Below are 23546 nucleotides of genomic sequence, written 5' to 3' on the forward strand. Positions count from 1 at the left end.
CTTTTTACATGCCAGTCAGACCTCAGTAAAGTGGCTTAAAAAAACTTATCTGAGGAAAAGAATCTCCAGAGTCTAGATACTTCTAGTTTTAGATAATTTAAGAACCAAATATATCAACATGAAATATGAATTTTGATATTGTGTGCAGTTTGAGTCAAGATACTTAAATAACCTTTGGATTTTATGTTAAGCTCTAAATTTGAAAAATTGTTACCTCTTTGTAGATAAAAATCCTTTTATTATGGACTAGAGACCCGGTGCACGAAATTCGTGCAAGGGGCTCTGCCCTCGCAGCCCCAGCTTCGTCCGGAAGGTCGTCCGGATGGTCGTTCTGCTGTCTGGCCATCTGGTCTAATTAGCATATTACACTTTTATTATTATAGATACTCTCATTGTTTACTCCCTTTGACTCTGTGTGATTGGTGGGCCTGGGGTGGCTCCTCTTTTTATGGTGAGGGAGCGCATGCCCTCTGAGGTCTCCAGGCTCTGCTCCTGCTCGCAGACCTGGGAAGGACGCAGGAGCCACGGGCGGCAGAGGGTCCGGCACTGAGGGCCTGGCTCAGGACAGGGTGGCCCAGGTGGAGTGGCCGAAGCAGCACCTTTCTGTAAATGGAAGCTTGTGATCAGGCTGCACAATCCCTGTGCGGTTACTGTAGCATCATGTACAAAGCCCCTGCGGGAATTGGATCACAGTGCACTGTCATTAATCCGTTTCAGCACGAGATGGCTTTTTTTTTTCTTCCCAGTAGCTTTTTCCAGCCTTGGTCTCCTGAGAAGTTTGAAAAAGACAAACTCACCTTCAATTTAAGCTCTGTAGCATTAACAATATGTTCATAACTGGTTATTTAAAATGTATCTTAATTCCATTAATAAATATTTATCGAGTGTCCATATAGTGCTTGAAACTGCTAGGTACTGTGAACCTCTGTAGATGATTCATTGAATCCATAAATATGTATTGAGCACTTATGATGATCTTATTTCTGCTAGAAACCCGAAATACAAAGATGAATAAGACTGGGTCCTCACTGTGAATCAACTGAATGGTCAAGGAAAAAAACCTAAAGACATAGGCAGTGTATTATTTTGTGGCATAGATATGCCTGGAATGAGATGGCAGCACAGATGAGTGCATGTTAGGGGAGGAAAGGTAGATGACTTCCTGGAGGAAGAGGCACCAGAGTAGAGCTTCCGAGGACGTGTTTCAGCATTTAGTGTGTGCCAAGCAAGCGTTTCCTCGACTCGTAGGGGAGGAAGGCCCCCCAGATGGAGGAAACCTGGGGAGAGCTGCCAGAGTTTCTCTAGAGTTTGTGCAAAGGCAATAGACATGAGTTGCTGTGGTTCGAGACAGATTGTGTTGTCATGTTGGCTGTGTTCTTAGAATGGGAGTCAGCATTATGATCGGAGGCACACCACCCCATTCAGCACTTACCCACCAACCGCCTCGTGTTCTGCAGCAGTCATTTAGCACAGGCTGGGGGTACGGCCCTGGGAACGCTTGAAGATGGGCACCACTCATGTGCGTGCTACTCTCTGCGAGCAGTGTATATGGTGTGTGCCCTCTTACTACTTGCTGATGGAGAACATGGCACTGTCCTCCGGGATGGTCACCTACTTCGTTTACAGACAAGGTCAAAGATCCCTCCAAATCCACTCTCTGAGAGCAATTGACGTGTAAGTGCAGAGTTGTGTGCTTCCGATCATCATCGCTGTCGCAGCTGAGGGAAGGTCGGACAGTGTAGGAGAAGGTGTGGAGGCAAACTGAGGGGGTCAGTGGACTGGAGAGAGCTTTACAGTAGCTGTGGAGGGGACTGAAGCTAGCGGATGGCTTTGCTAGCTGGGATTTGGAGAACGAGGGTGACACATTCACGGGATGCTGAGGGGACCAGTGAGACTGACGGCATCTACAGGAGGGGTCTGGTTATAGACAGCCTTGGAAACCAAAGATTGGAACTTGAGGCTGAGGCCAGGGTGGTTATGTGCAAGCAAGTGGCGTGTAAGGCCGGGTGATTCCCAGCTGCGTGAGGGTTGGGTGATAGTGGGGTGTCAGTTTGAGTGTCCTGCAGTGTTTACACCTAAAGGAGAACCTGTTATGTTGCCCTGGTTACAGATTCAGGGTCTGATCTGAGGGTCGTAACTAGTCATGGTGGAGGTGAGGCTGTTGAGCAGGTCACCAGGGCTCACGTCGTGCCCCTGACTCCCCAGAAAACGACTTCATTTTGCCTTAATTCATTTTGTCCTCCAACACTGAGGCCCTTTGTTATTGCTACTGTTGAGTAAGGAAAAAAAAGTCTTGTTCAGGGTCACATCACGTAAAGGCCTCAAGACACATACAAAGGAAGTAACAGCTTAAGACCACAATGGGAAGGAAGGTCTTGGTGCTTTAAGAGCAAGCCAAAAGCAGTCACGCTCAGACGGAGAAGCAAAGATTCTTCTTGCTGACAAATGACATGTAGATTTTGTAAAGAAAGGGAACCATTCGTGGTGACATGGGTCATAGTCAATATAGGGCCGAAATGTTGAACCCTCCAACTGGAATTTCCAAATTCCCCCCTTTGTCAAGTGTGGTACAGACAGATCTCCAGCTTTCCTGTGGGGCTGGGCCCTGGGAGCTGCACAGCCCCTCCCCCGAGGGAGAGTCCCTAGAGCGCTGACTCCTGTACGCTCACCTTAGCTTGCTGCCCATTGCTTTTGTCACTCTCCCCATGCAGACAAGCTGTGTGAGTGGTCATCCTTAGACAAGGTGCTGGTTTGAAAGAAACAGGCGACTGCAGGTTCCTAAGTACAGAGGACCTTACATGGAAATAGTCTTTGTGAAGCTCCCAGAGGCAACACATGAATGGATTACACACTGTTGAGCCAACAGAGTCCTTGAGTGGCGCAGATTCCTTTAAAAGCTGGACCATTGCCCAGCCAGAGTGGCTCAGTTGGTTGAGCATCGCCCTGTGCACCAAAAGGTTGCCAGTTTGATTCCCAGTCAGGGCACATACCTGGGTTGCAGGTTCAATCCCTGCTCAGGGCATGTATGGAAAGCAACCAACCGATTGATGTTTCTCTCTCACATCAATGTTCCTCTCTCTGTTTCTCTCTCTCTGCTCTCTCCTTCCCTTCCTCTCTCTAAAAACAACAACACAACAACAAAAAGAACGGGACCATTACTTAGTCCCTGGGCCCGAGCCATGCTTACAGGGTGGGACTGGTATCCTAAGATTTCCATGGAATCCCCTGTCTCTTGCTTCCACGTGTGGATAATCAAGGTACATTTTAGTGACTGGGGATGGCTTATAGCACAGTTCTTAACTGGAATCCATATTGAAAGTGTATATTTTCTCACTCTCTTTTTCTCTCTCTCTCCCTCTCCCTCTCTCCCCCCCCCCTCCTTTATATACATACTAGAGGCCCGGTGCACGAAATTCGTGCACTGGGGGGTGGGGGTCCCTCAGCCCAGCCTGCCCCCTCTCACAGTCCGGGAGCCCTCAGGGGATGTCCTACTGACAGGGAGCAGGCCTAAGCTGCAGTCTGGCTGCAGAGGCTCAGAGCAGGCGCCCCTCTGTGTTGATCTCTCAGGCTCGGGGCCGCACCCGGCCTCACCTCCTGAGCTGGTTGTGACCCTTACGGAGTCCTGACCTCATTTGCATATTACTTCTTTTTATATATTACATGCACATACACATATATCCTTAGTTAGGCCTCAATTTTATTAGCAATTTGCTCTCCGTTACCACTTAGAATTCTTAGTCCATTCCTGACTCTGATCTACTGTAAAAAAAAAAAAAAAATCACACACTCTTTTCTTGAAGTGCGTGGGTTCTCATCACCTCTCTGACTCTGATTTGGTGGGGAGTGGGATTCAGGTGCAGAAATGTGCTTTTATGTCTTGCTTTTTTGCCCGCGTGTGCTGCTCTCCGCTGACAGAGGGCTTCTCACTTGGGCTGCACATTTGGAGTCATTTGAGGAGCTTTATAAAATACGAGTGCGTGGGCCCTGTCCCCGGAGATCTGACTGAACAGATCTGGGTGAGGCCTGGGTACGAGAATTTTAAAAATTCCGGGTCATTCTAACGTATATCCACGATTGCACCTTGCCCATCTGCAATTTTCCACCAACATTTTCCACCGGCCTGAAGTGGAATCCAGGTCAGGATCTGCCTTTGGATCTGGGCCATCACGATTCCTAATTTTAGCCCTAGGCTTTTAGATTTATAGATGGAGAGGATGAGGCCCAGAGGGTGGGTTTCTTTCCAGGGGCAGCCCTTGCAGGTTGGCCAAAAGGAGAACGCTGACAGGTAGCCGCCACCCGCATTGGAACTGTAATTTTAGGCTCGTCTTCGTATACTCCTCATTCATACTTGCTTTATTTTCATTTTTACGGTGAAAGTCACAACAACATTATTTATTTTTAGCTTTATAGGATAAATATTCTACTTGTAAAACTGTTTTCTCTGCAGTCCAAACATGCTTATGACGCATGTGAGCACACCTACAAGTATGTCATGAGGTAAGGAAACTCAGAAAGACGATGACTAAGTTCCCATCTGGGGCCTCAGAATAATGTTATTTACTACTAGCCTCGGCCTTGTGGGAAAGGGGTAGATAGCAAACCTAGCGATACATTTCAAATTACTAGTTTGAAGTGACTACTGAGAAACATTTTCCTTATGCTAGAACTATCTTTTAGGCAAGGACTTTAACTTTAAAAAAAATAGCATGACTCTTTCCCCCAGAGTAATAAACCAAGTTCCTTTGCCAAAAAGAGCCATAAACTGGGTGCCCACACAGGGAAATCAGTGCTAGAGAGGACTGGGGGCCCCTGCTGCTGAGTCTTCCCATGACGTTGTCTGTGTGGTACAGTGTCGTGGTAGAGGTATTGTGTCCAGTGACTGTGGGATTGAACACAGTGTCACGTTTAATTGGAGCAGGAAGCACACGCCGCTTTGTGTGTGAAGCAGATACACTGGAGCGAAAGGCCAGTGCTTGGCCGAGGGCCAGAACCCACCAGCCACAGGGGGCCCCAGAAACCCTAGAGTAGGGTGAGTGCTCTGTCCCGGGCTGGGACGCACTCCTGCTAACACGTGGCGAAAAGACCACCCCTCTCTGTCCTTTAAATTCCAGAGCCAGCAGCTCTCCCCATCCTGGAGTTCCTTTTCTGGCCTCTCCCTCGCCCTGTCCTGTGCCCCTCCTTGCCTGTTGGGAACTTAGCGACTTGTCCAGGGTCACAGGGGACTTGGTTCTTGTTGGCAGGGCTGCCGCTGTGTGAAAGTGTCCGAGCCTCCGCTCCACGTGTCTTGAAGATTGTTATTTTGACTTTGTGGGTCATTTGGTGGGTGGCCGGCTGAGTGATAATTCTGAATAGTAACTCTGGAATTTTATGAATCAAAAAGACAGAACTCCCACTGCACGTTGAAATGTGGGAGGATGCCTCCCGGGCTCTTGTGAGTCACACAGGGGGGAGGGAGAGGAGGACTTGGCGCTAATGGACACTTGGGTTTTTTTTTCGCCCCCGCAGGTCCCCCTCCTGCTGGTTACAGTCCCAGCAGTCCCGCCCAGATTCTAGAAGACCCCAGCTACTTTTTCCCGGACTTCCCGCTCTACTCGGGGAGGCATGAAGCGCCGGCTTTGACGGTGGAGGCCGGCAGTACCATCAGGGAGAAAGTTGGTAAGTTCTTTCACTGGCACTGGTGTTGGAAACACAAAAAGATCTGATGTGTCTCATGTTTAGCGCTTTTGCATACTTTTTTTTCTCTGTGCTCATTTTAAAAAATCAGCATGTGGGATTATTGGTTGTCTCTTTATTGGCAGGTGCCTTATTTGTAATGTTTGTGCTACGGTGTTAATAGACTATCTTACTATAACTTGTGATTCAGCAGAGAGAGTTCCTAGGTATGTAGGAACCTCAGAATTATACCATTTATTCCCTAATTTTTCTCTAATTCCTAAATACATTTTGGTACTCCTTTCTAGAATCTTTCCTTTTTTATTTTTTTCCTTCTTTCTACTTCATTTTATTTTTTTATTTTATTTTTTTTACAACTCTTTTTTAAATAAATCTTTATTGTGGGAGGAAACTGTCTCCTTTGTAAAAATTTCCTGCCTATTTTTGAGGTAAAACTATGAGGGAATTTTTTATTTTTAAATATATTTTTTAATTGATTTCAGAGAGGAAGGGAGAGGGAGAGATAGAAACATCAATGATAAGAGAGAATCATTGATTGGCTCCCTTCTGCATGCCCCCCACTGGGGATCGAACCTGCAACCCAGGCATGTGCCCTTGACCGGAATCGAACCAGGGACCCTTCAGTCTGCAGGCACGCGCTCTATCCACTGAGCCAAACCAGCTTAGGGCATATAAGGGAATTTTTAAAACCACTTTAGGAAGAATCTCAGGGTCCGAATGTGCTTGTGAAAAGAGAATGTAATCGTTTTCATGCTTGATGAGACCCCATTCCTTTTATTATTCATCCAAAAAAAAAATCATTTTCCTCTGGATATACATTTTTATTTTAATAAAATAAAAAATGATTTTTATTTGAATCTGCTTATTCCGGTAAGCCTTTCAGATCAGTTATCCTGAGGGTAAGGGCGTCCTTTTTGACTCTCCTGCCCCCGCATCTGTCAGGAAGCCTGACGTAGCAGGTTTCAGTCCGTCTTTGTTTAGTGAGTGAGGCCCAGTTCAACCCACACTGATCACTCTTTCCATGGGTCGTTCATCACTTACTACGATTATTTGGCAGTTCACCTTGCATGGACCTTCCATGATCTGTTTTTACTGTTTAAAATGTGTTGCTGTTGAACTTTGGATTTATATTTCAGATGCAGTTATCTGAAGGTAAGGAATAAGTTTGAATGTACTCCACGCATGCAATCCTCTGAGGCAGATAGGAAGTCTGCCCATTTTACAGGGGAGAGAGGTTCAGAGAAGCCAAGTAATTTGCCTGAGGTCTCAGGTGAGGTTCTGGGGAGACGGGGAGAGTGGTATGGTCAGCGTTGAGCTTCAGGAACCATCTGTAGAGCTCTGTACCTTACTCGGCCATTATTTCCCGAAGGCCTTCTGAGGTCAGAGCAGTGTTCTAGGCACTGGCGATGCAGCGTGTGAACGTAGCAGATAAACTCTTCACCCTCTGGTGTTTGGGTCTAGTAGAGGAAGACAGGTAATACATACAGTGTGGATTGAAAAGAGAAGAGGCCAGAGGCTAGAGATATTCAGAGACTATTCAGGACATCTAAGCCACTGGTCAGGACAATCAGACCTGGGAATGGCCTAGGGCAGTGGTCGACAAACTGCAGCTCTCAAGCCACCTGCGGCTCTTTGGCCCCTTGAGTGTGGCTCTTCCACAAAATACCATGTGCAGGCGCGCCTGTACAGTGCGATTGTAACTTCGTGGCCCATGCGCAGAAGTCGGTATTTTGTGGAAGAGCCACACTCCAGGGGCCAAAGAGCCACATGTGGCTCGGGAGCTGCAGTTTGCGGACCACTGGCCTAGGGCATGGAAGTCAGAGTCACAGTCTTTGCTATTGCTGAGACACTAAAGATGTCATCTACTGTCACCTTTTCTCATATTGTAATACCAAAGAGAATAAGTGGTATATAGTCCTTGCCAAAAGAAGACAGTAAACCTAATGGAAGGTGTCTATGTGCATACTCATGTAAATGTGGAAGTATGTGTATACTAGTATTTATATATATACTAGAGGCCCAATGCACGAAATTCGTGCAAGAGTAGACCTTCCTTCCCCTGGCTGCCAGCACCAGCTTCCCTCTGGCACCCGGGACCCGGGCTTCCCTTGCAACCCCGGCTTCATCTGGAAGGACGTCCTGTCTAATTAGCATATTACGCTTTTATTATTATAGATAAGCATATTACTCCACTTTTATTTTTTTGCTCATTTCACTGTGGACTAAGAAAACCTAGTTTGGCGGTTGATTAAATAGAGGGTGCAAAGGAGACAGAAGGTCAGAAGTAAATCTGAAATTTCTGTCAGGATGACTCATATGAGGATGCCATTTATAGGTTTAAAAAAAGGCAACCTTGGGAAAGAGAGAAGGCTTTGGGGGAAATGACGTGTTCTATGTATATATAGAAACACAGCCATCGTTGCTTGGCATTGTAGAACTGAAGGCTGCTTAGCGATGATCTACTGCATCTTCCTCAATTTACAGGTGAGGCTGTCGAGGTAGGAGAGAGTAAGTGATTTTCTCAGGGTCATGCCCGTAGTAAGTGGTACAAATTTTACTACCATGCTACATGTTATCTTCAATATGCTACGTGCTAGTACTGTTGTGAAATGGGGTAACTTATATAGGGTTTCCCACACTTTGAATAATTTTAAAGACAGTGTTTATTAAAATACATTTCATTTTTAGAATTAAGCTATAAGCTGTTAAAGTGTGTATACATTTTTTTGACACCCTGTGTGTGTGTGTATTTAATCTTCACCCAAAGATATGCTTTCATTGATTTCTAGAGAGAGAGGAATGGAGAGGGAGAGAGAAATAGAGAGTGAAATATCGATTGGTTGTCTTCTGTACACACCCTGACCAGGGATCGAACCCACAGCCTAGGTATGTGCCCTGATTAAGAATCAAGCCCACAACCTTTTGGTGAATGGGACGATGCTCCAGGGCTAAATTTTATATTTCATGGAGCTTGTGTACGTATCCTTTTACTGGTTAAATGTTTGATCCCCCTCACTGGGTTGTGTGCTAGGGAGACCCAAATAAGAAGGCATGACCCTCACCTTTCAGGAGTTTAGGGTCTGTGTAGATAATAATTGCCATCTCCGGTGATCACTGATCTACCGAGATCTGTGCCAATGGAGTAGACATTGGAGGAGGGCTCGAGCCTGCTGGGCTGCAGCAGGAAAGGACTTGCTCAGAAGGCAGCTCTGGAGCTATCGCATGCAGCATGGCGAGGAATCCCCAGGAGGACATGGTGACATGCATCTTCCTAGGCAGAGGGACGAATGTGAGCAAAGGCTGAGGCCAGAGAGAGCCAGCATGTCTGGGATCTATATGTTCTTAGGTGTAATGAGAGCTTAAACTCCAAGGGGTTGCCAATGAGGGTGGGGTGGTGGTGGCCTGAAATGTTGTTGGAAGGTCAGGCAGCACCCACTGCACCAAGCATGTCAAACTCAAAGGCTAACACGGGCCAAATAAACAAGGATTAAGTTTACATGGGCCGCAAAAAAAAAAAGCTTCAGTTTTCATAGAAATGTAGGTTTATTTCGATAGAGACATGCTGAATACAAAGGGCTGAAATAAACGAGTAATCGTTAACATAAAATAATAGAACATGTTAATAAAAATTAGCCGAAACCGGTTTGGCTCAGTGGATAGAGCGTCGGCCTGCGGACTGAAAGGTCCCAGGTTCGATTCCGGTCAAGGGCATGTACCTGGGTTGCAGGCACATCCCCAGTGGGAGATGTGCAGGAGGCGGCTGATCGATGTTTCTCTCTCATCGATGTTTCTGACTCTCTATCCCTCTCCCTTCCTCTCTGTAAAAAATCAATAAAATATATTTTTTAAAAAAATTAATATGTTATTGAACATGAACTTACCAGACGCTGAATAACTGCACAAATTAATAAGCGTAACGCAAATAAACTTATTTTTTCTTGTTCTCCTAAAGCGAAATATTTCCTGTTGTGCACACCAAACAAGTCAGTTCAAGACTAGTGATGTGGCAATCTGCTGCTAAAATATTTGCTGCTAGTATTAGTGGAGAGAAATGGTGCGCCTACACCATTTGGTAGTGTAAGGCACGTAAGGGAAATGAATGCAACATGATTATTAGTAATCAGTCATTAGTGAACGTTCTAGTTCGTTATTAATAATTCTGTATAATAAAATCGTAATATGCTAAGTGTCCGACCGTTCATTTGACCATTCATTCTACTTTTCCACCAGTCATTATGATGCTTACTGATCACCAGGAGGCAGACCCTCTGACCAGTAGGGTAGCTTGCTGCTGGGGTCCAGCCGATTGGGACTGGGTGAGAAGGGCCGGACACGCCCTAGAGCCCTCCCACGATCCCTCCCCGGCCGGCCAGCCCCTTTTGGCCTGATTGGGACTGGGTGAGATGGCCCTGATTGGCCCTGATCGCTGGCCAGGCCAAGGAACCCCACCGTGCACTGGGCCTCTAGTTATGTCTAACAGGATATTGTAAAAATTAAGTTATGAAGTTTTTATTAAAACGTTTACTTATATTCCTGTGTAGATAATTATTGGCTGGATCACAAAAATACTCGTTGCGGGCTACATGTGGCCCGTGGGCCTCGAGTTTGACATGCTTGCGCTACACCGTGTGATAGAATGTCAGTTTCATCCTTAACTAGTTACTGAGGAATTTTGCGAAGAGCATTGATGTGATTAGGTTTTCCAGTTGAGCAATCTTCCAGGTAGCGTGGGAGACAGGTTGCCGCCTGAGGGGTGGGTTTGGAAATGGGAATGAGCCCAGTGTCGGAGAAATAGATGAGCAGGCTTTTGGAATGAATGGTCTGGGGATGAGACGCCAGGGCTTATAAGTGTGGAATGAACACAGATCTTGTTGTGCAGTGAATCAGATCCTGGCTCTTCCTACCTCTGTGACCTCTGATTTACCTTTCCAAAACCTCTCGCCTTATCTGTAAGGTTGGGGGAATTAATATCTGCCTCATATGGAACAAGTGAGTATACGGAGAGAATTTAGTGCAGTGGCATATCATATGCACTATAAAATGGTTCTGTGGTTGTATTGTGGTTATTAATAATCAACCTGGAGATTGGCATGGGAATAAAGAGAATTGGGAGGGATATTTTGGGGGTAGAATTGACAAGCAGTCACTGATCAGGTGTTGGCGGTAAGGGAGAGGAAGGAATTTTAGAAAACTCTCAGGTTTCTGGTTTGTCAAAAATTAGACAAGGTGGGGATGTGGGGGTTGGTTGGTGGATAGGCCTCTCGGGTGAGGAGGACATGCTGAGGTTGAAGGACTCACGGACCATTGGCTGGCAGCTGTAGGTATGTGGGTCATGGGTCAGTCGTTGAAGATGAGCAGTGGATGTGATGACCCCGAGATTCTGTTGAGTGAGGGTGGAAGAGCACTGAGGGCAGAGCTGTGGGAAACACCAGAATTGAGGGGCAGGTGGAGAAAAGGTAGGCTGGGAAGGAGTGGGCAGCGGGGCCGGAGCCAGGACCTGGGTGCCCAGTTAAGAGAGCATTTCAGGAAGTGAGCGATCACTATGCCAGATGCTGCAGAAGGGTTGGTTGTGTCATATGAGAGCTGGAAAGTTCTCACTGGGCTTGGTTAGTAGTCAGAGCAGGAGGGAGGGCCATGCCTGGAGCATTTGGAAAGTGGAGACAGCAAGCGTCCTTTGCTTACTGAGGACAATTAAGGGAAAAGGGAAGGAGAGAGGCAGGGTGTTAGAGGTACATGCAGGTAAGGCCATGAAAAGGGGGTTTCTTTTTGTTTGGTTTTGGTTTTTTGCTTGTATTTTTTTAAGATGGAAAAGATGTGGCATGTTTATATGAAGAAGAGAGGGGGCCATTGGGGAGATTAAAGGAAAGGGCAGGGGTGAAGGATGAGCAAGGCCTAGGACAGTGATGGCGAACCTTTTGAGCTCAGCGTGTCAGCATTTTGAAAAACCCTAACTTAACTCTGGTGCCGTGTCACATATAGAAATTTCTTGATATTTGCAACCATAGTAAAACAAAGACTTATATTTTTGATATTTATTTTATATATTTAAATGCCATTTAACAAAGAAAAATCAACCAAAAAAATGAGTTCACGTGTCACCTCTGACACGCGTGTCATAGGTTCGCCATCACTGGCCTAGGAGGAAGCAGGAGGCCAGAGAAGGGAGAGTATTAGAGACACTTAGAATTGGAGAAGCACTTCCATGAGAAACTGCAGGGTACATGGAGGCGGTGGTGGATTTAAAACCTTGTTACATGCTACTCCGGTTAGAATGTTAATTATTTACCACATACTAACAGACCTATATTGCTGTGGAACAGCCTGATACCTTTTTTTCCTATGTTCACCTTGTAGTTGAGGATCCTCTTTGTAACTTCCACGCCCCGAACTTCCTGAGGATCTCAGAGGTGGAAATGAGAGGTTCCGAGGATGCGGCAGCTGGAACAGTATTGCAGCGGCTGATCCAGGAACAACTGCGCTATGGCACCCCGACCGAGAACATGAACTTGCTGGCCATTCAGCACCAGGCCACAGGGAGTGCAGGACCAGCTCACCCGACAAACAGCTTTTCTTCCTCGGAAAACCTCACCCAAGAAGACCCACAAATGGTCTACCAGTCGGCACGCCAGGAACCGCAGGGTCAAGAACACCAGGTGGACAACACGGTGATGGAGAAACAGGTCCGGTCCACGCAGCCTCAGCAGAACAACGAGGAGCTGCCCACCTACGAGGAGGCCAAAGCGCAGTCCCAGTTCTTCAGGGGGCAGCAGCCGCCGCCGCCGCCGCCGCAGGTGGCCGTGGGTCACGGTTACTACATGGCGGGGGGCACCAGCCAGAAGGCCCGGACTGAGGGGAGGCCCACGGTGAACCGTGCCAACAGCGGGCAGGCGCATAAGGACGAGGCGCTGAAGGAACTTAAGCAGGGCCACGTCCGCTCGCTCAGTGAGAGAATCATGCAGCTGTCGCTGGAGAGGAATGGCGTTAAGCAGCACCTCCCTGGCTCAGGGAGTGGCAAGGGGTTCAAGGCGGGAGGGGGACCCGCCCCAGCCCAGCCTGCAGGTAAAGTGCTGGACCCCCGGGGTCCGCCACCCGAGTACCCCTTCAAGCCCAAGCAAATGATGTCCCCGGTCGGCAAGACCCAGGAGCACGGACTTTTCTACAGCGACCAGCACCCTGGCATGGTCCACGAGATGGTCAAGCCTTACCCTGCTCCGCAGCCCGCGAGAACGGAAGTGGCCGTCCTGAGGTACCAGCCACCCCCGGAGTATGGGGTAACGAGGTGATTATCGAGCCTAGCCCTTTCACTCGGCTTTTCCAAACGCAGCAATCACGTTTTTAGCATTTGTCATTTTCAAGGCATGTTAGGTTTTTGTCATCGGGGTGTGTGTTTTTTTTTCTCTTGTGCATATTATTGAATAAGCCAATTTGGGGCCAAAATATGTCGAGTGGAACCGATCCGAGGGCAGTTGGGGATTTATGAGTTTAGAGGAGGAGCCTGAGTTGTTGGCGGTCCGTGGGCGCTCTGCCTGGTGGCCAGGCAAAGCGGGAATTTTCCTGGCTGGCTCTGTGGAAAGCATCCGAACTCCTGGAACATATTATTACTATGGGTTTTATAGGCTGTTTCTTCATTGTAGGTTTTAAAGGAAAATGTAGTCTCAATGCTTTGGACGGTGGAGTTAAAGGGACCGTAGAAATCCTATAGTCCCATCCCCGTAGTCAACAGATGACAAGCTAAAGCCTGGAGAGATTAATAAATTTCCACAGTGCACACTCCGAGGCAGCTGGAGCTCGGCTCAAGTGTCCTGGCTGCCAAAGTCCTTCCCCTCCATGACCCTTAGCTGCTCTTCTGACTGGTTGATGGGGTCGGCAACACTTACCGGGAGTGTATCCTGTGCAGCCGTGGTTCGGAGATAAGGATATGGTCCTTGCTCTCGAGGACCTGCAGCACTGTCTCCAGGGAGACCGGCATCTGAGCACATTATTGCAGTGCAGGCTGCTGTTTTAGGACAGGGTGTGAGAGAGCGCCGGGATGACTCACGACCGGAGGGAGTGGGGAGAGCACCACCGGGACGGGACATCTGAGTTGGGTCTTCAGGGATAAATCAGAGCTGGGGGTTGGCGGTGAAGGAGCAGGAGGTACTATGCAGGGGGGTTATCGTTGCTTCAGGCAGTTTAGGAGGTTTTGTCTGAATTGAGCTGCCGTCCTGCAGAGCTCTGGTGGGATAGGGTGTGGTAAGAGGTGGAAGAAGATGTGTTTGGACGTGGAAGTTGAGACCAGTGGGTGAAGGTCTTTAAGTGTCATCATACTCAGAAGTTTAGAATGTATCCATAAACAATTGTGGTTTTGGCCCTAGCCGGTTTGGCTCACTGGATAGAGCGTCAGCCTGAGGACTAAAGGGTCCCAGGTTTGATTCCGGCCAAGGGCACATGCCCGAGTTGCGGGCTCGATTCCACCCCCCACCAGTAGGGGGCGTGCAGGAGGCAGCCAATCAATGAATCTCTCTCATCATTGATGTTTCTCTCTATCTCTCTCCCTTCCTTTCTGAAATCAATGAAAAAAATATATTTAAAAAAATTGTGTTTTTGTGTTTTTTTAATACATTTTTATTTATTTCAGAGAGGAAGGGAGAGAGAAACATCAATGATGAGAGAGAATCATTGTTCAGCTGCCTCCTGCATGCCCCCTACTGGGGATCGAGCCCACAACCCCGGCATGTGCCTTGACTGGGAATCAAACTGTGACCTCCTAGTTCATAGGTCAACGCTCAACCACTGAGCCATATCAGCTGGGCCATAAACAATTGTTTTTAAGAAGAGACTATGTTGGTGTTTAATAAAAAGGCTGACTTCGGTGGCAGTAAGGGCCAATTGGAGCGAAGGGAGAATGGAGGCCGTGAGGACCTCCAGGGACAGTTTCAATAGCCCAGATAGGAAATGGTGAGGGTGGCGTAGGTTTGAGACCATGGTCTAGGGCAGTGGTCGGCAAACTGCAGCTCAAGAGCCGCATGTGGCTCGAGAGCCGCAGTTTGCCGACCACTGGCTAGGAGCATGATGATGTGCTAAGAGAGGAGGGGAAATAGAATTGACAGGATTTAGTGATTGCCTACGGGTGGACGTTGAGGAATAGGGCAGTTGAAAATAAGGCGGTTGGCAATCGCTCAGGGGGGAAATGGGCGTTTGCCAACATTTAGATGTTGCTGTCTTTGCCTGCAGAGAGAGAGCATGGGGCATGAGGAGAGAAGACAAGTGGCCACGGCCTGTTTATTGGACAGTCTTCATTCTCACAAAGGGCTTATTTGTCTGTTTCTAAATCGAATGTGCTGAGGCTTCTCCTTGTGACCGCAGCGGTGGTGTGCAGGGCATACCTTGGTCTGCATCTTCTGAAAAGGGAGTGACTGGCCTTGGCAGAGAGAGAGCTGGCCGGCCGTCCACTCCCTGCCCAGCTGCTGACACCTTCCCCCAGGAGGTTGGGAAAGCCAGCTCTGAAGCGGTGTGCCAACATTCTAGACTCCTGACAGGCCCAGAACTCCTTCCTCGCGTGGGCACAGTCTGACCCCGCTGGGGAATCCAGGATGGGGCTCGGGGCTCCTGTTCTTACCCTTTCTCAGTCCCTTAGCCAAAGGAGAAATTTAAACTCAAAAAACTACCGGTTTGAAGAGGAAAATAAAGTAGTCTTCATATCTCTGCTGTTTGCACCACATTGGTTTACCATAGCTGCTTAAAATAATCCATGGGGTTTTATCCCATAGAATGGTAACAGGGTTTAGTTTGCGATAGTTCACATTTTTCCCCTGAATTTTTAACTCAACCTCCAGAGCTCGACAGAAGGTGAAAATATCCCCAGGTGAAGTCTCCTTCCTCCCCTTTGGAGTCACTGTTTGTTAATAAGGCGGTTCGCAATGCATAAAGTGGGCTGTTTTGCTTTTCTTTACTTGGCAGTAGGTGCGATATAAAGTGGGAGGGGGAAAGCACTTCTTGGAGATCTACCCCTTATTTGTGGAAAGTGTCATTTGTCTCAAATGTGTGACGTCAGAAAGAAAAAGAAATGCAGGAGGGATTTGAGCCAGTTGCCAGACTTGGCAGCTAGATTGACATGACATCAAAATGTCCCGGGAGACGCAACAGACGGGCCATTGAGGCTGGGCCCCAGCACCACAAGGCCCCTTTGTGAGCCTGGCCATGGCCAGCCAGCGTGGCTCCGGCGGCACAGCCTTGGCTGACGGGGTAAACAAAGTTGCCTCCACACCATTTCTGCTTCAGTTGCATTCGCTGTGGCCTGAGCTCCAGGGGCTGGATCTGAAACTCAACACTGAGTGATGTACAAGTCATCTTTGACCCAAAAGATGAGCAAGACGCTCCGGTTTCACGGACACATTCCCTCGTGCTTAAAGGGTATTCTGTTTGTCATTGATGGTGATGGTTTAGAAAGCCGCAGGCTATTGGCTCAATACACCATAGACTCCTGGAAGAGGAGAGGCCTCCGAGTGAGATCGCTGAGTCCATTTCCTTGCCTGGAGCTGCAGAAATGGGCTCAGTATGTTGCGAATACTTATTCTCTCACCTGCTCTGATCTGCTAAAGATGGAGATGTGCAATGGATTGTTGTAAAGCGCGTTAGGCTCCCTTGGTGGGAAGCGCCATGAAGTGGCCGCTAGGGAAGGCCTAGTGCACAGCTTGACTATTGTGTGGGTGAACTCGTGGGGCTGGTGCTAGGGACTGAGGTGAGCTCACCTTGCTGAGGTAGCTGGTGGGGACTCCGGGACCATGAGCCGACATGGATCGGGCTCTGGTTTGCTCCTGTGCCCTCTTCCCTTTCCTGCATCTTGAAAGTGGAAATGGGTAGGAATGAAGACAGGGTGAGAATGGGACAGGTTGTTTACAGAGAATTGTGTCTTTAAAAAGAAAAAAAAGGCAAGCATTTGGATATTGATTCTGACTCACTTTGTGAAAATAGAGCACTTCCAGGGTGATGAGTTGGCTCAGGCTGGCTGGGCCGTTAACGGAAGTGAATGCATGAATGAACATCGGTGGATGATCTGATTTTTATCAGAGCAGTTGGAGTAATTAGTCAAATGCATGTTTATTTTCCCCCCAAAATCTGTCCATATTTCCAAAGTGGAAACTAAAGATACTAAAAATCACTTAAAATACCCTAACCGGTTTGGCTCAATGGATAGAGTGTCGGCCTGCGGACTCAAGGGTCCCAGGTTCGATTCCGGTCAAGGGCATGTACCTTGGTTGCGGGCACATACCCAGTAGGGAGTGTGCAGGAGGCAGCTGATTGATGTTTCTAACTCTCTATCCCTCTCCCTTCCTCTCTGTAAAAAATCAATAAAATATATTTTTAAAAAATAAATAAAAATAAAAATCACTTAAAATATTCTACTTTTGTAATACGCCCACTGTTAAACTTTTTCCTATACAAATTAATTTTCTCACATGTTATAATCATAGACTATACTGAGTTTAGTATCTTAGCTTTTGTTAGATAGTATCTTATCATGTTTTTCCACAATGTTTGTTTCCATAACCATCCTTTTATTACTGCATTTCATAAAGTATATAATTTACATCACTTTATGAATAACATTGTGAGCATCATCATGCATATCAAATTTTCCATATTTTGGTTTCGTTCCTTAGGAATCATTATTTAGAAATGAAATTATTGGATAAATTTTAGTGAACATTTAATAAAAGACTTCTGACACTGAATAACTTTGCAAAGATATTATAGTGCCTGATCACTGTACTTTGACCAACATGAGGTCAGTACAATTAGAAAAACTTGGCTAATTAGTGTTAACTCCTGGAAGTTAACAATTATCAGCTAGGTTAAATTTGGGGAGGGTATATTGTAGTAGTTAGATTATTCTGATCTTGAACGTTGGTTCTCTGACACTAGCTCTGATTTTCAGTTTCTAGAACTCCATTGCCACCCTTAGCAGGTAACAGTGGAGCACAGGTGGTGTTGGCAAGAGGCTGCACCTCTGAGTGCCTGCTGTGTGCCAGGCCCCTGGTGTGGGTTATCCTTAATCTTCCCAACACTCCTAAGGGGTGCATACTATTAATATCCCTGTTTTCACAGGTGATAAACCTTAGGCTTAGGGAGAGAGATTAAAGTAACTTAGTCACGGGCACCAGCTGGGAATTATAGGAGCCAGGGTGCACCTTGGATCTGTTGTCCCATACTGCGCCTCCCGTGAGTTCACACTGTATGTATATGTGTCTACTCTATGCTGCAGTGGATGCAAAGATTTACGTTTTCACTTGTGTGACCTACCTGGTGAATTTCTAATCAGGTTTACATATCGCACCTGCTGTCCAGCCTGCACTCTGCCTACCTCTTATTTTATTTTTCAGGAGGACCAGAATACTGATTAAGTATTCCAGACTTGCAGGCCTGTGTGGCTCGTCGGGCATCGACCTATGAACCAGGAGGTCACAGCTCGATTCCCAATCAGGGCACATGTCCAGGTTGTGGGCCCGATCCCCAGTGGGGGGCATGCAGGAGGCAGCCAATCAGTGATTCTCTCTCATCATTGATGTTTCTGTCTCTCCTTTCCTCTCTCTGAAATCAATAAAAACATTTAATGAAAAAGAAGAGGAAAGGTCACTTCTGTTGGTAAAACGAGAATATCTCCTCTTTGAACCTCCCCATTGCCTTTTTTTCCCTTTCTCTGGGCTAAATCTTGCCCATTTAGCACAGCGGGCTTGACTTACTAGCTGCCTGGAAGCAGAGAGAAGAGTGGAGGCTGTTTATTAATATTTTATTCATGTAGGAATATGTGGCTTTGCTTTCTAGCATGCAGATGATACTTTATAAAAGCATGAATGCCCTTCTGTCCTAAGCTGATAAAGCATCTTCTTATGAGATTTCAGAGGCAGAGGGCTGTGATTTCCTTCCACAGAGTGCGCTCGCCCAGTTCTCTTCATCGCCACCAGTCATCACCTCCACCATCCTTCCATCTGTGCAGGGGGCTTGCAGTTTCCTGCATCAATGGGGGGGACCTATGGTGCGACCAATCCCCTGAATCTCTTGTATTTTTCTTTAAAAATGCACTGCGCATTTGTACCCAGAAAAGCTCCTGGTTTGGTTTTATTTAAGACTAGTGGCCCGGTGCACAGACTCGTGCACACTGAGAGGATGCCACTTTCTTTCAGCTTCAGAGGTATGTTGTGCCAATAGTTGGTTCTTCAGATACATTCTGTTGACAACGCTGACTTCTTTTGGCTTCAGAGGTATGTTGTGCCAATAGTTGGTCTTCAGACATATTCTGTCGATGACACCGCTTTCTTTCAGCTTCAGAATGTAAACAATACGACCAAATTCACTATCAACAATGACAGATTGAAATACACACATGCCAGCGAGAACTTTATATGTATTGTGCATGCACGAGTCAATGTTTATTTTTAAACTAGAGGCCCGGTGCACAAAATTCATGTGTGTGTGTGGGGGGGGGGGGTGTCCCTCAGCCTGGCCTGCACCGTCTCGCAGTCTGGGAACCCTCAGGGGATGTCCGACTGCTGCGGAGGTGGAAGAGGCCCCCGCCGCTGCACTCGACCAGCCATGAGCCCAGCTTCTGGCTGAGCAGCGCTCCCCCTGTGGGAGTGCACTGACCACCAGGGGGAAGCTCCTGCGTTGAGCGTCTGCCCCCTGGTGGTCAGTGCACATCATAGAAACTGGGCATTCTGCCGTCAGGCCGAAACCAGCTCTCCGACATCCCCCAAGGGGTCCAGGATTGCAAGAGGGTGCAGGCCAGACCAAGGGACCCCATCGGGGCTGGGGAGGGATGCAGAAGGTCGGCCAGCCATGGAGGGGCTGTGGGAGGGCTCCAGGGTATGTCCAGCCCGTCTCCCTAAGGGAGGGATTGGGGCAGCAGGTGGGGTCATTCCATGCCCTAGCCTTGCCTCCCCTTCCTGCCACTAGCTCCTAGTTATTTTTTTTTAACCACCATGTGATTAAGGTCGGAGCTGCCTCCTCTCAACCCGCTCAGCGATGGGAAATGAATTGGCTTGTCTAGTCCCCCGCTGGGTGCCGTACAGCCTCCCACTCTGGGCTCTGGGGTGGGTGGCCAAGGGGACTGGGTGGCTGGGGCCCCACCACCCCATTCCTCCACCACTGAGGTCCCGCCAGGCTATTAAAGGGGAATGTTACTGCAAAAAAAAAAAAGAAGAAGAAGAAGCAAGCTAACCTACCGGTCAGAGCATCTGCCTCCTGGTGGTCAGTGCATGTCATAGCGAGCGGTTGAGTGGCCTTAGCATATCATTAGCATATTATGCTTTGATTGGTTGAATGGATGACCGGACACTTAGCATATTAGGCTTTTATTATATAGGATTGCCAGTGCGCATCATATGTACCAGCCACTTGGTTGGTCAGCCAGTTGGACAGAGAGTCAGTTACTTAGCCTTTTATATATATAGATGGAGTCAAAGTTACTGACATTTTCTTGGGAACATGCCAAGTGACAGTGCAGGGAGGAGGCAGGGAGCAAAGGGGGACAGAGCCCCGGAGGACATGTGGCAAATTAGAAAGAATGCCTCTCTCTCCACAAGAAACCCATGTCAACCCAACAATGCTGCCAGAATGTAGATTAAATCGTGAACAAGCATAAAGACATGTGCTAAAGAGCAGGGCGGACCCTTGGCGGGCCTGAGGTTTGGAACGTGCTGGAGAAAGCATGTTTGACAATCCCATCTTCCTTGAGTCGGAAATGGCTGGAGGAGGAAGGAGCATGTCTGCAGTAAGTCTGCATTTCCAAAGTGGGGGGTTATGATTTGCAGTTTATATAGTTGGGAAAATCAGTTGCTGTGTGGGGCCAAAAGGTAAGCCAGGCCCACGGCTATTGGATGAAAAACTATGCATTGTCCGTAACAAAATGAGGCCGTGGAGCCTTGTTTAAATTCCACCAGCTAAACATGTGTTTTGAATACCAGCATTAGAACTCAGGAGTTTCTCCAGTTTTTAAGCTGAATTATAGCTGGCTGAGCCAAGTCAAATGCCCTGTTTATCCTGAAAAACAGCTCTGCAGTATGGGAATTTCAAAAGGAGAGGGTCAAGTTCAGGTTACTTTCTCAGGAAACCTCACACAATTCCAGCTGTACTGAATTAAATGAGTGACTTCTCCAAACAAGAGGATTATTGCTATCCATCCTGCATGGCAATAGTTATGACCATAGTTCACCCAAGAGTTGAGTCTCAATATGAACATTTGTCAGTATTACGGTGTCTGCACAGCCAAAGGGAAAACACATCGGGAAGCTGTGAGTTTGGGAAAGTAAGGTTCAAGGGGGTTGGAGTTCTGGCTCTTCCACTTTGTGTCAAATTGCACACGTTCTCTGAGCCTCAGTTGATTATAAGAGAGCAACTCAGGCAGGTTTCTAGCCTTCATGTTTCCCTGGGAGGATGTTGGAGCCTCAGGTGTTAGGGTGTGAATTGTGGACATGATGGTGGCTCAGACTGGGCCACAGGAACCCAGGAGCAGAAGACCCACGGGGGCTGCCTGCCCTCTCTGCTTTCACCAATACAGGGAAATGGTGAGCTGCATAGACTCTGGAATCAGAAAGCCAGGGCTTGGATCTCCTTTATGTTCCTAATATCTCTGTTGCACGTATTTTGCAAGTTACCATCTGTGCTTTGCTCTTCTCATCTAAACAGAGAGACTGGCGGTAGGTCAATAGGAGATGGTGCATGTGGCCGTGCCTACCACAGTGGCTGGACTGTAGTAAGTGCCCAGTCAATGTGAACCATAACAGGAAAATTTTACTGGACTTCTCATGAATGCCACACTCAGTGCTAGGCTCCGAATTGGGGCTGTGGAATACAAATGATAATTATAGTAATGGTGATTACTAGCCAACATTTGTCCAAGGTTTACTTTGTACATACTAACTCCTGAATTCCTGTAACGATGAGCTAAATGGCATATAGTCCCAGGAAACTGAGACACATGATATCGAATAAGCTAGCTCTCTTGACTTTACCATCTAACGGGAAATCGGCTCACAAAGTAGACAATGGTAGCATGGAGTTCTATTCGCAGGTAGTTTCTCAATAAATGATGGTTCTGTCCCCCCTTTTTCCCTTTTCTCTGTGTCCCCATTACTATAAGATACTTATCCCACTGGTGGCTGATCAGTAGTATTCTCTTTCCCCCTGCATTTACTCTAAGCCCAAAGCTGGCTGAGTAGTGGGACCAAGGAATAGAGGTTTGCTCTCCTGCCTGCACATCGTCCATTGTAACGTGGAGTCTATTGAATGTGTCACCGAGTTGTCTGTGAGGCCAGTGTTCTCTGTTTAATAGAAGACTCCCCACTTTGGAAAGGCCTGTTCTTTCCTGTCCCTTGAGCTTGGCAAAGCTGCATGGGTCAGAGGGAAGCCCTGGTGCTCCGAAAGCCAGGACTGTCGGCTCGCCTGGGTCCCTCAGCTCCAAGGAGACCGACACACATCCCTTGCATTGGACGCAGCGTGAAGGGAGTGCTTAGGACGTGGGAATGGGCGTCTGCCTTTGAGTCGAGGCGGTGTAATGTGTGGTTATTTTGTCTTTCGCCAAGGTAACCTCTTCCCATGAGACGTGATCGGCAGGACTTAGCCAGCCTTCAGGAATGCACTTACTCAGTAACAGATCTGTGGTTTTTGTGGGTTCACCCCAGACAGGCGTACCTGGAACCTGGGTGAAAGCTGGGCATTGTGAATGGCCCTCGGGGGCATTTCCCTCCTGGGATGGAGTTGGACCTCCTACGCACAGACACAGGCCGACACATATCACACATTTCCATCAAGATGCACACACGGTTTACTTCTAAAGGGACGACCAGATCATTGTGTAATAGGTGTGGAGAGGGAGGGGAGGGAGGGCTTACATCTCCCTCGGGCAGCATTCCTTTCTGAAATCTGAGGATGGCTGGAAGGTGAAGCTCACTTAAGGACTAAAGAACCACATTGGCTCCATGGCTCACCTTGCCTTGGGGAACCCGGATCCCAGCTCTTTTCACAGGAAATGGAAGGGCTTCTGGATTGAAGGCGTGAGGAATCTGGTCGGGAAATACCTCCCCAGCTCAGGTGGAGCCGCTGATGTTAGTTCCCTACCCAGGCAAGGCCTGTGGTCAGAATTCTGTCAGGATCTGCCAGGTTTATTGGGTGGCCATCTTTATGAATAGCTGGGTGTCTGTGAGGGAGGGCTCAGGAGACCCTTGTCAAATTGCCTTCCGGAGTTTGACATTTAGCTGCCAGGAGTCACACTCAGAGGAATCCTGGCTACAAGAAATGCTTGTAAAATGTGAGATTTGGAGGCTGGCGGGGTCCAAAAACGTTCCAGCAAGTATACAAGGCCAGACCACCTCCTGGGAAAATTGGGGGTAGTCCTGGGAGCTTTGGCTATGGATGGCCCCAAGTAACAGGAGGTGACACAGGCTGACGCTTACGGATTAGAAGTAGCTGGATCTCCAGAGGACCCAGCCTTTGAGACAGAATGTTGGTGATTTGGGGGTTGCTATAATTCTTAGAGCCCCGGTTCCCAGATTGAGACCTGAAGGTTGAGGGGGTCAGCAAGGAACCTCGTTTTCCCAATTCCCTGCAGAAGAGAGGCAGCTGTGGTTGGGGAGCTAGGCATGGAGACGGTCTTTGCTGTGTTTATACCGGTAAAGGTTGCTATTGGGAGGCCTTGGCTTAGGCTGAAAGCAAAGACGATGGTTTTTATGAAACAGGTTAACAGGAGTGAGGAGGGGATTGTTAGGAGTGGAGACAGGAGATGGAAATTCATGTTTTAAATGTAGAGCTGGACCCGGAATTCGAAAAGTCAAGGAGACACCTCTGTGTGTTCTTTTCAACATGGTTAAAATTAGACTTGATTTCCAGACCTCCTCACC

General features: G+C 47.7%; 1 protein-coding gene across 1 annotated transcript in view; it reads left to right on the plus strand.

Annotated features, from left to right (window-relative positions):
• AMOTL1 (angiomotin like 1) overlaps positions 1-23546 on the plus strand; it is a 90448-nt gene that overhangs the window by 16936 nt on the left and 49966 nt on the right. Inside the window, exons 2-3 of the mRNA XM_023757292.1 lie at positions 5506-5655; positions 12028-12952. Of these exons, the coding sequence (XP_023613060.1) occupies positions 5506-5655; positions 12028-12952 (1075 nt within the window). The remainder of the gene's footprint in view (positions 1-5505; positions 5656-12027; positions 12953-23546) is intronic.

This window comes from Myotis lucifugus, unplaced genomic scaffold, assembly GCF_000147115.1.
Source record: "Myotis lucifugus unplaced genomic scaffold, Myoluc2.0 scaffold_104, whole genome shotgun sequence".
Lineage (NCBI taxonomy): Eukaryota > Metazoa > Chordata > Mammalia > Chiroptera > Vespertilionidae > Myotis > Myotis lucifugus.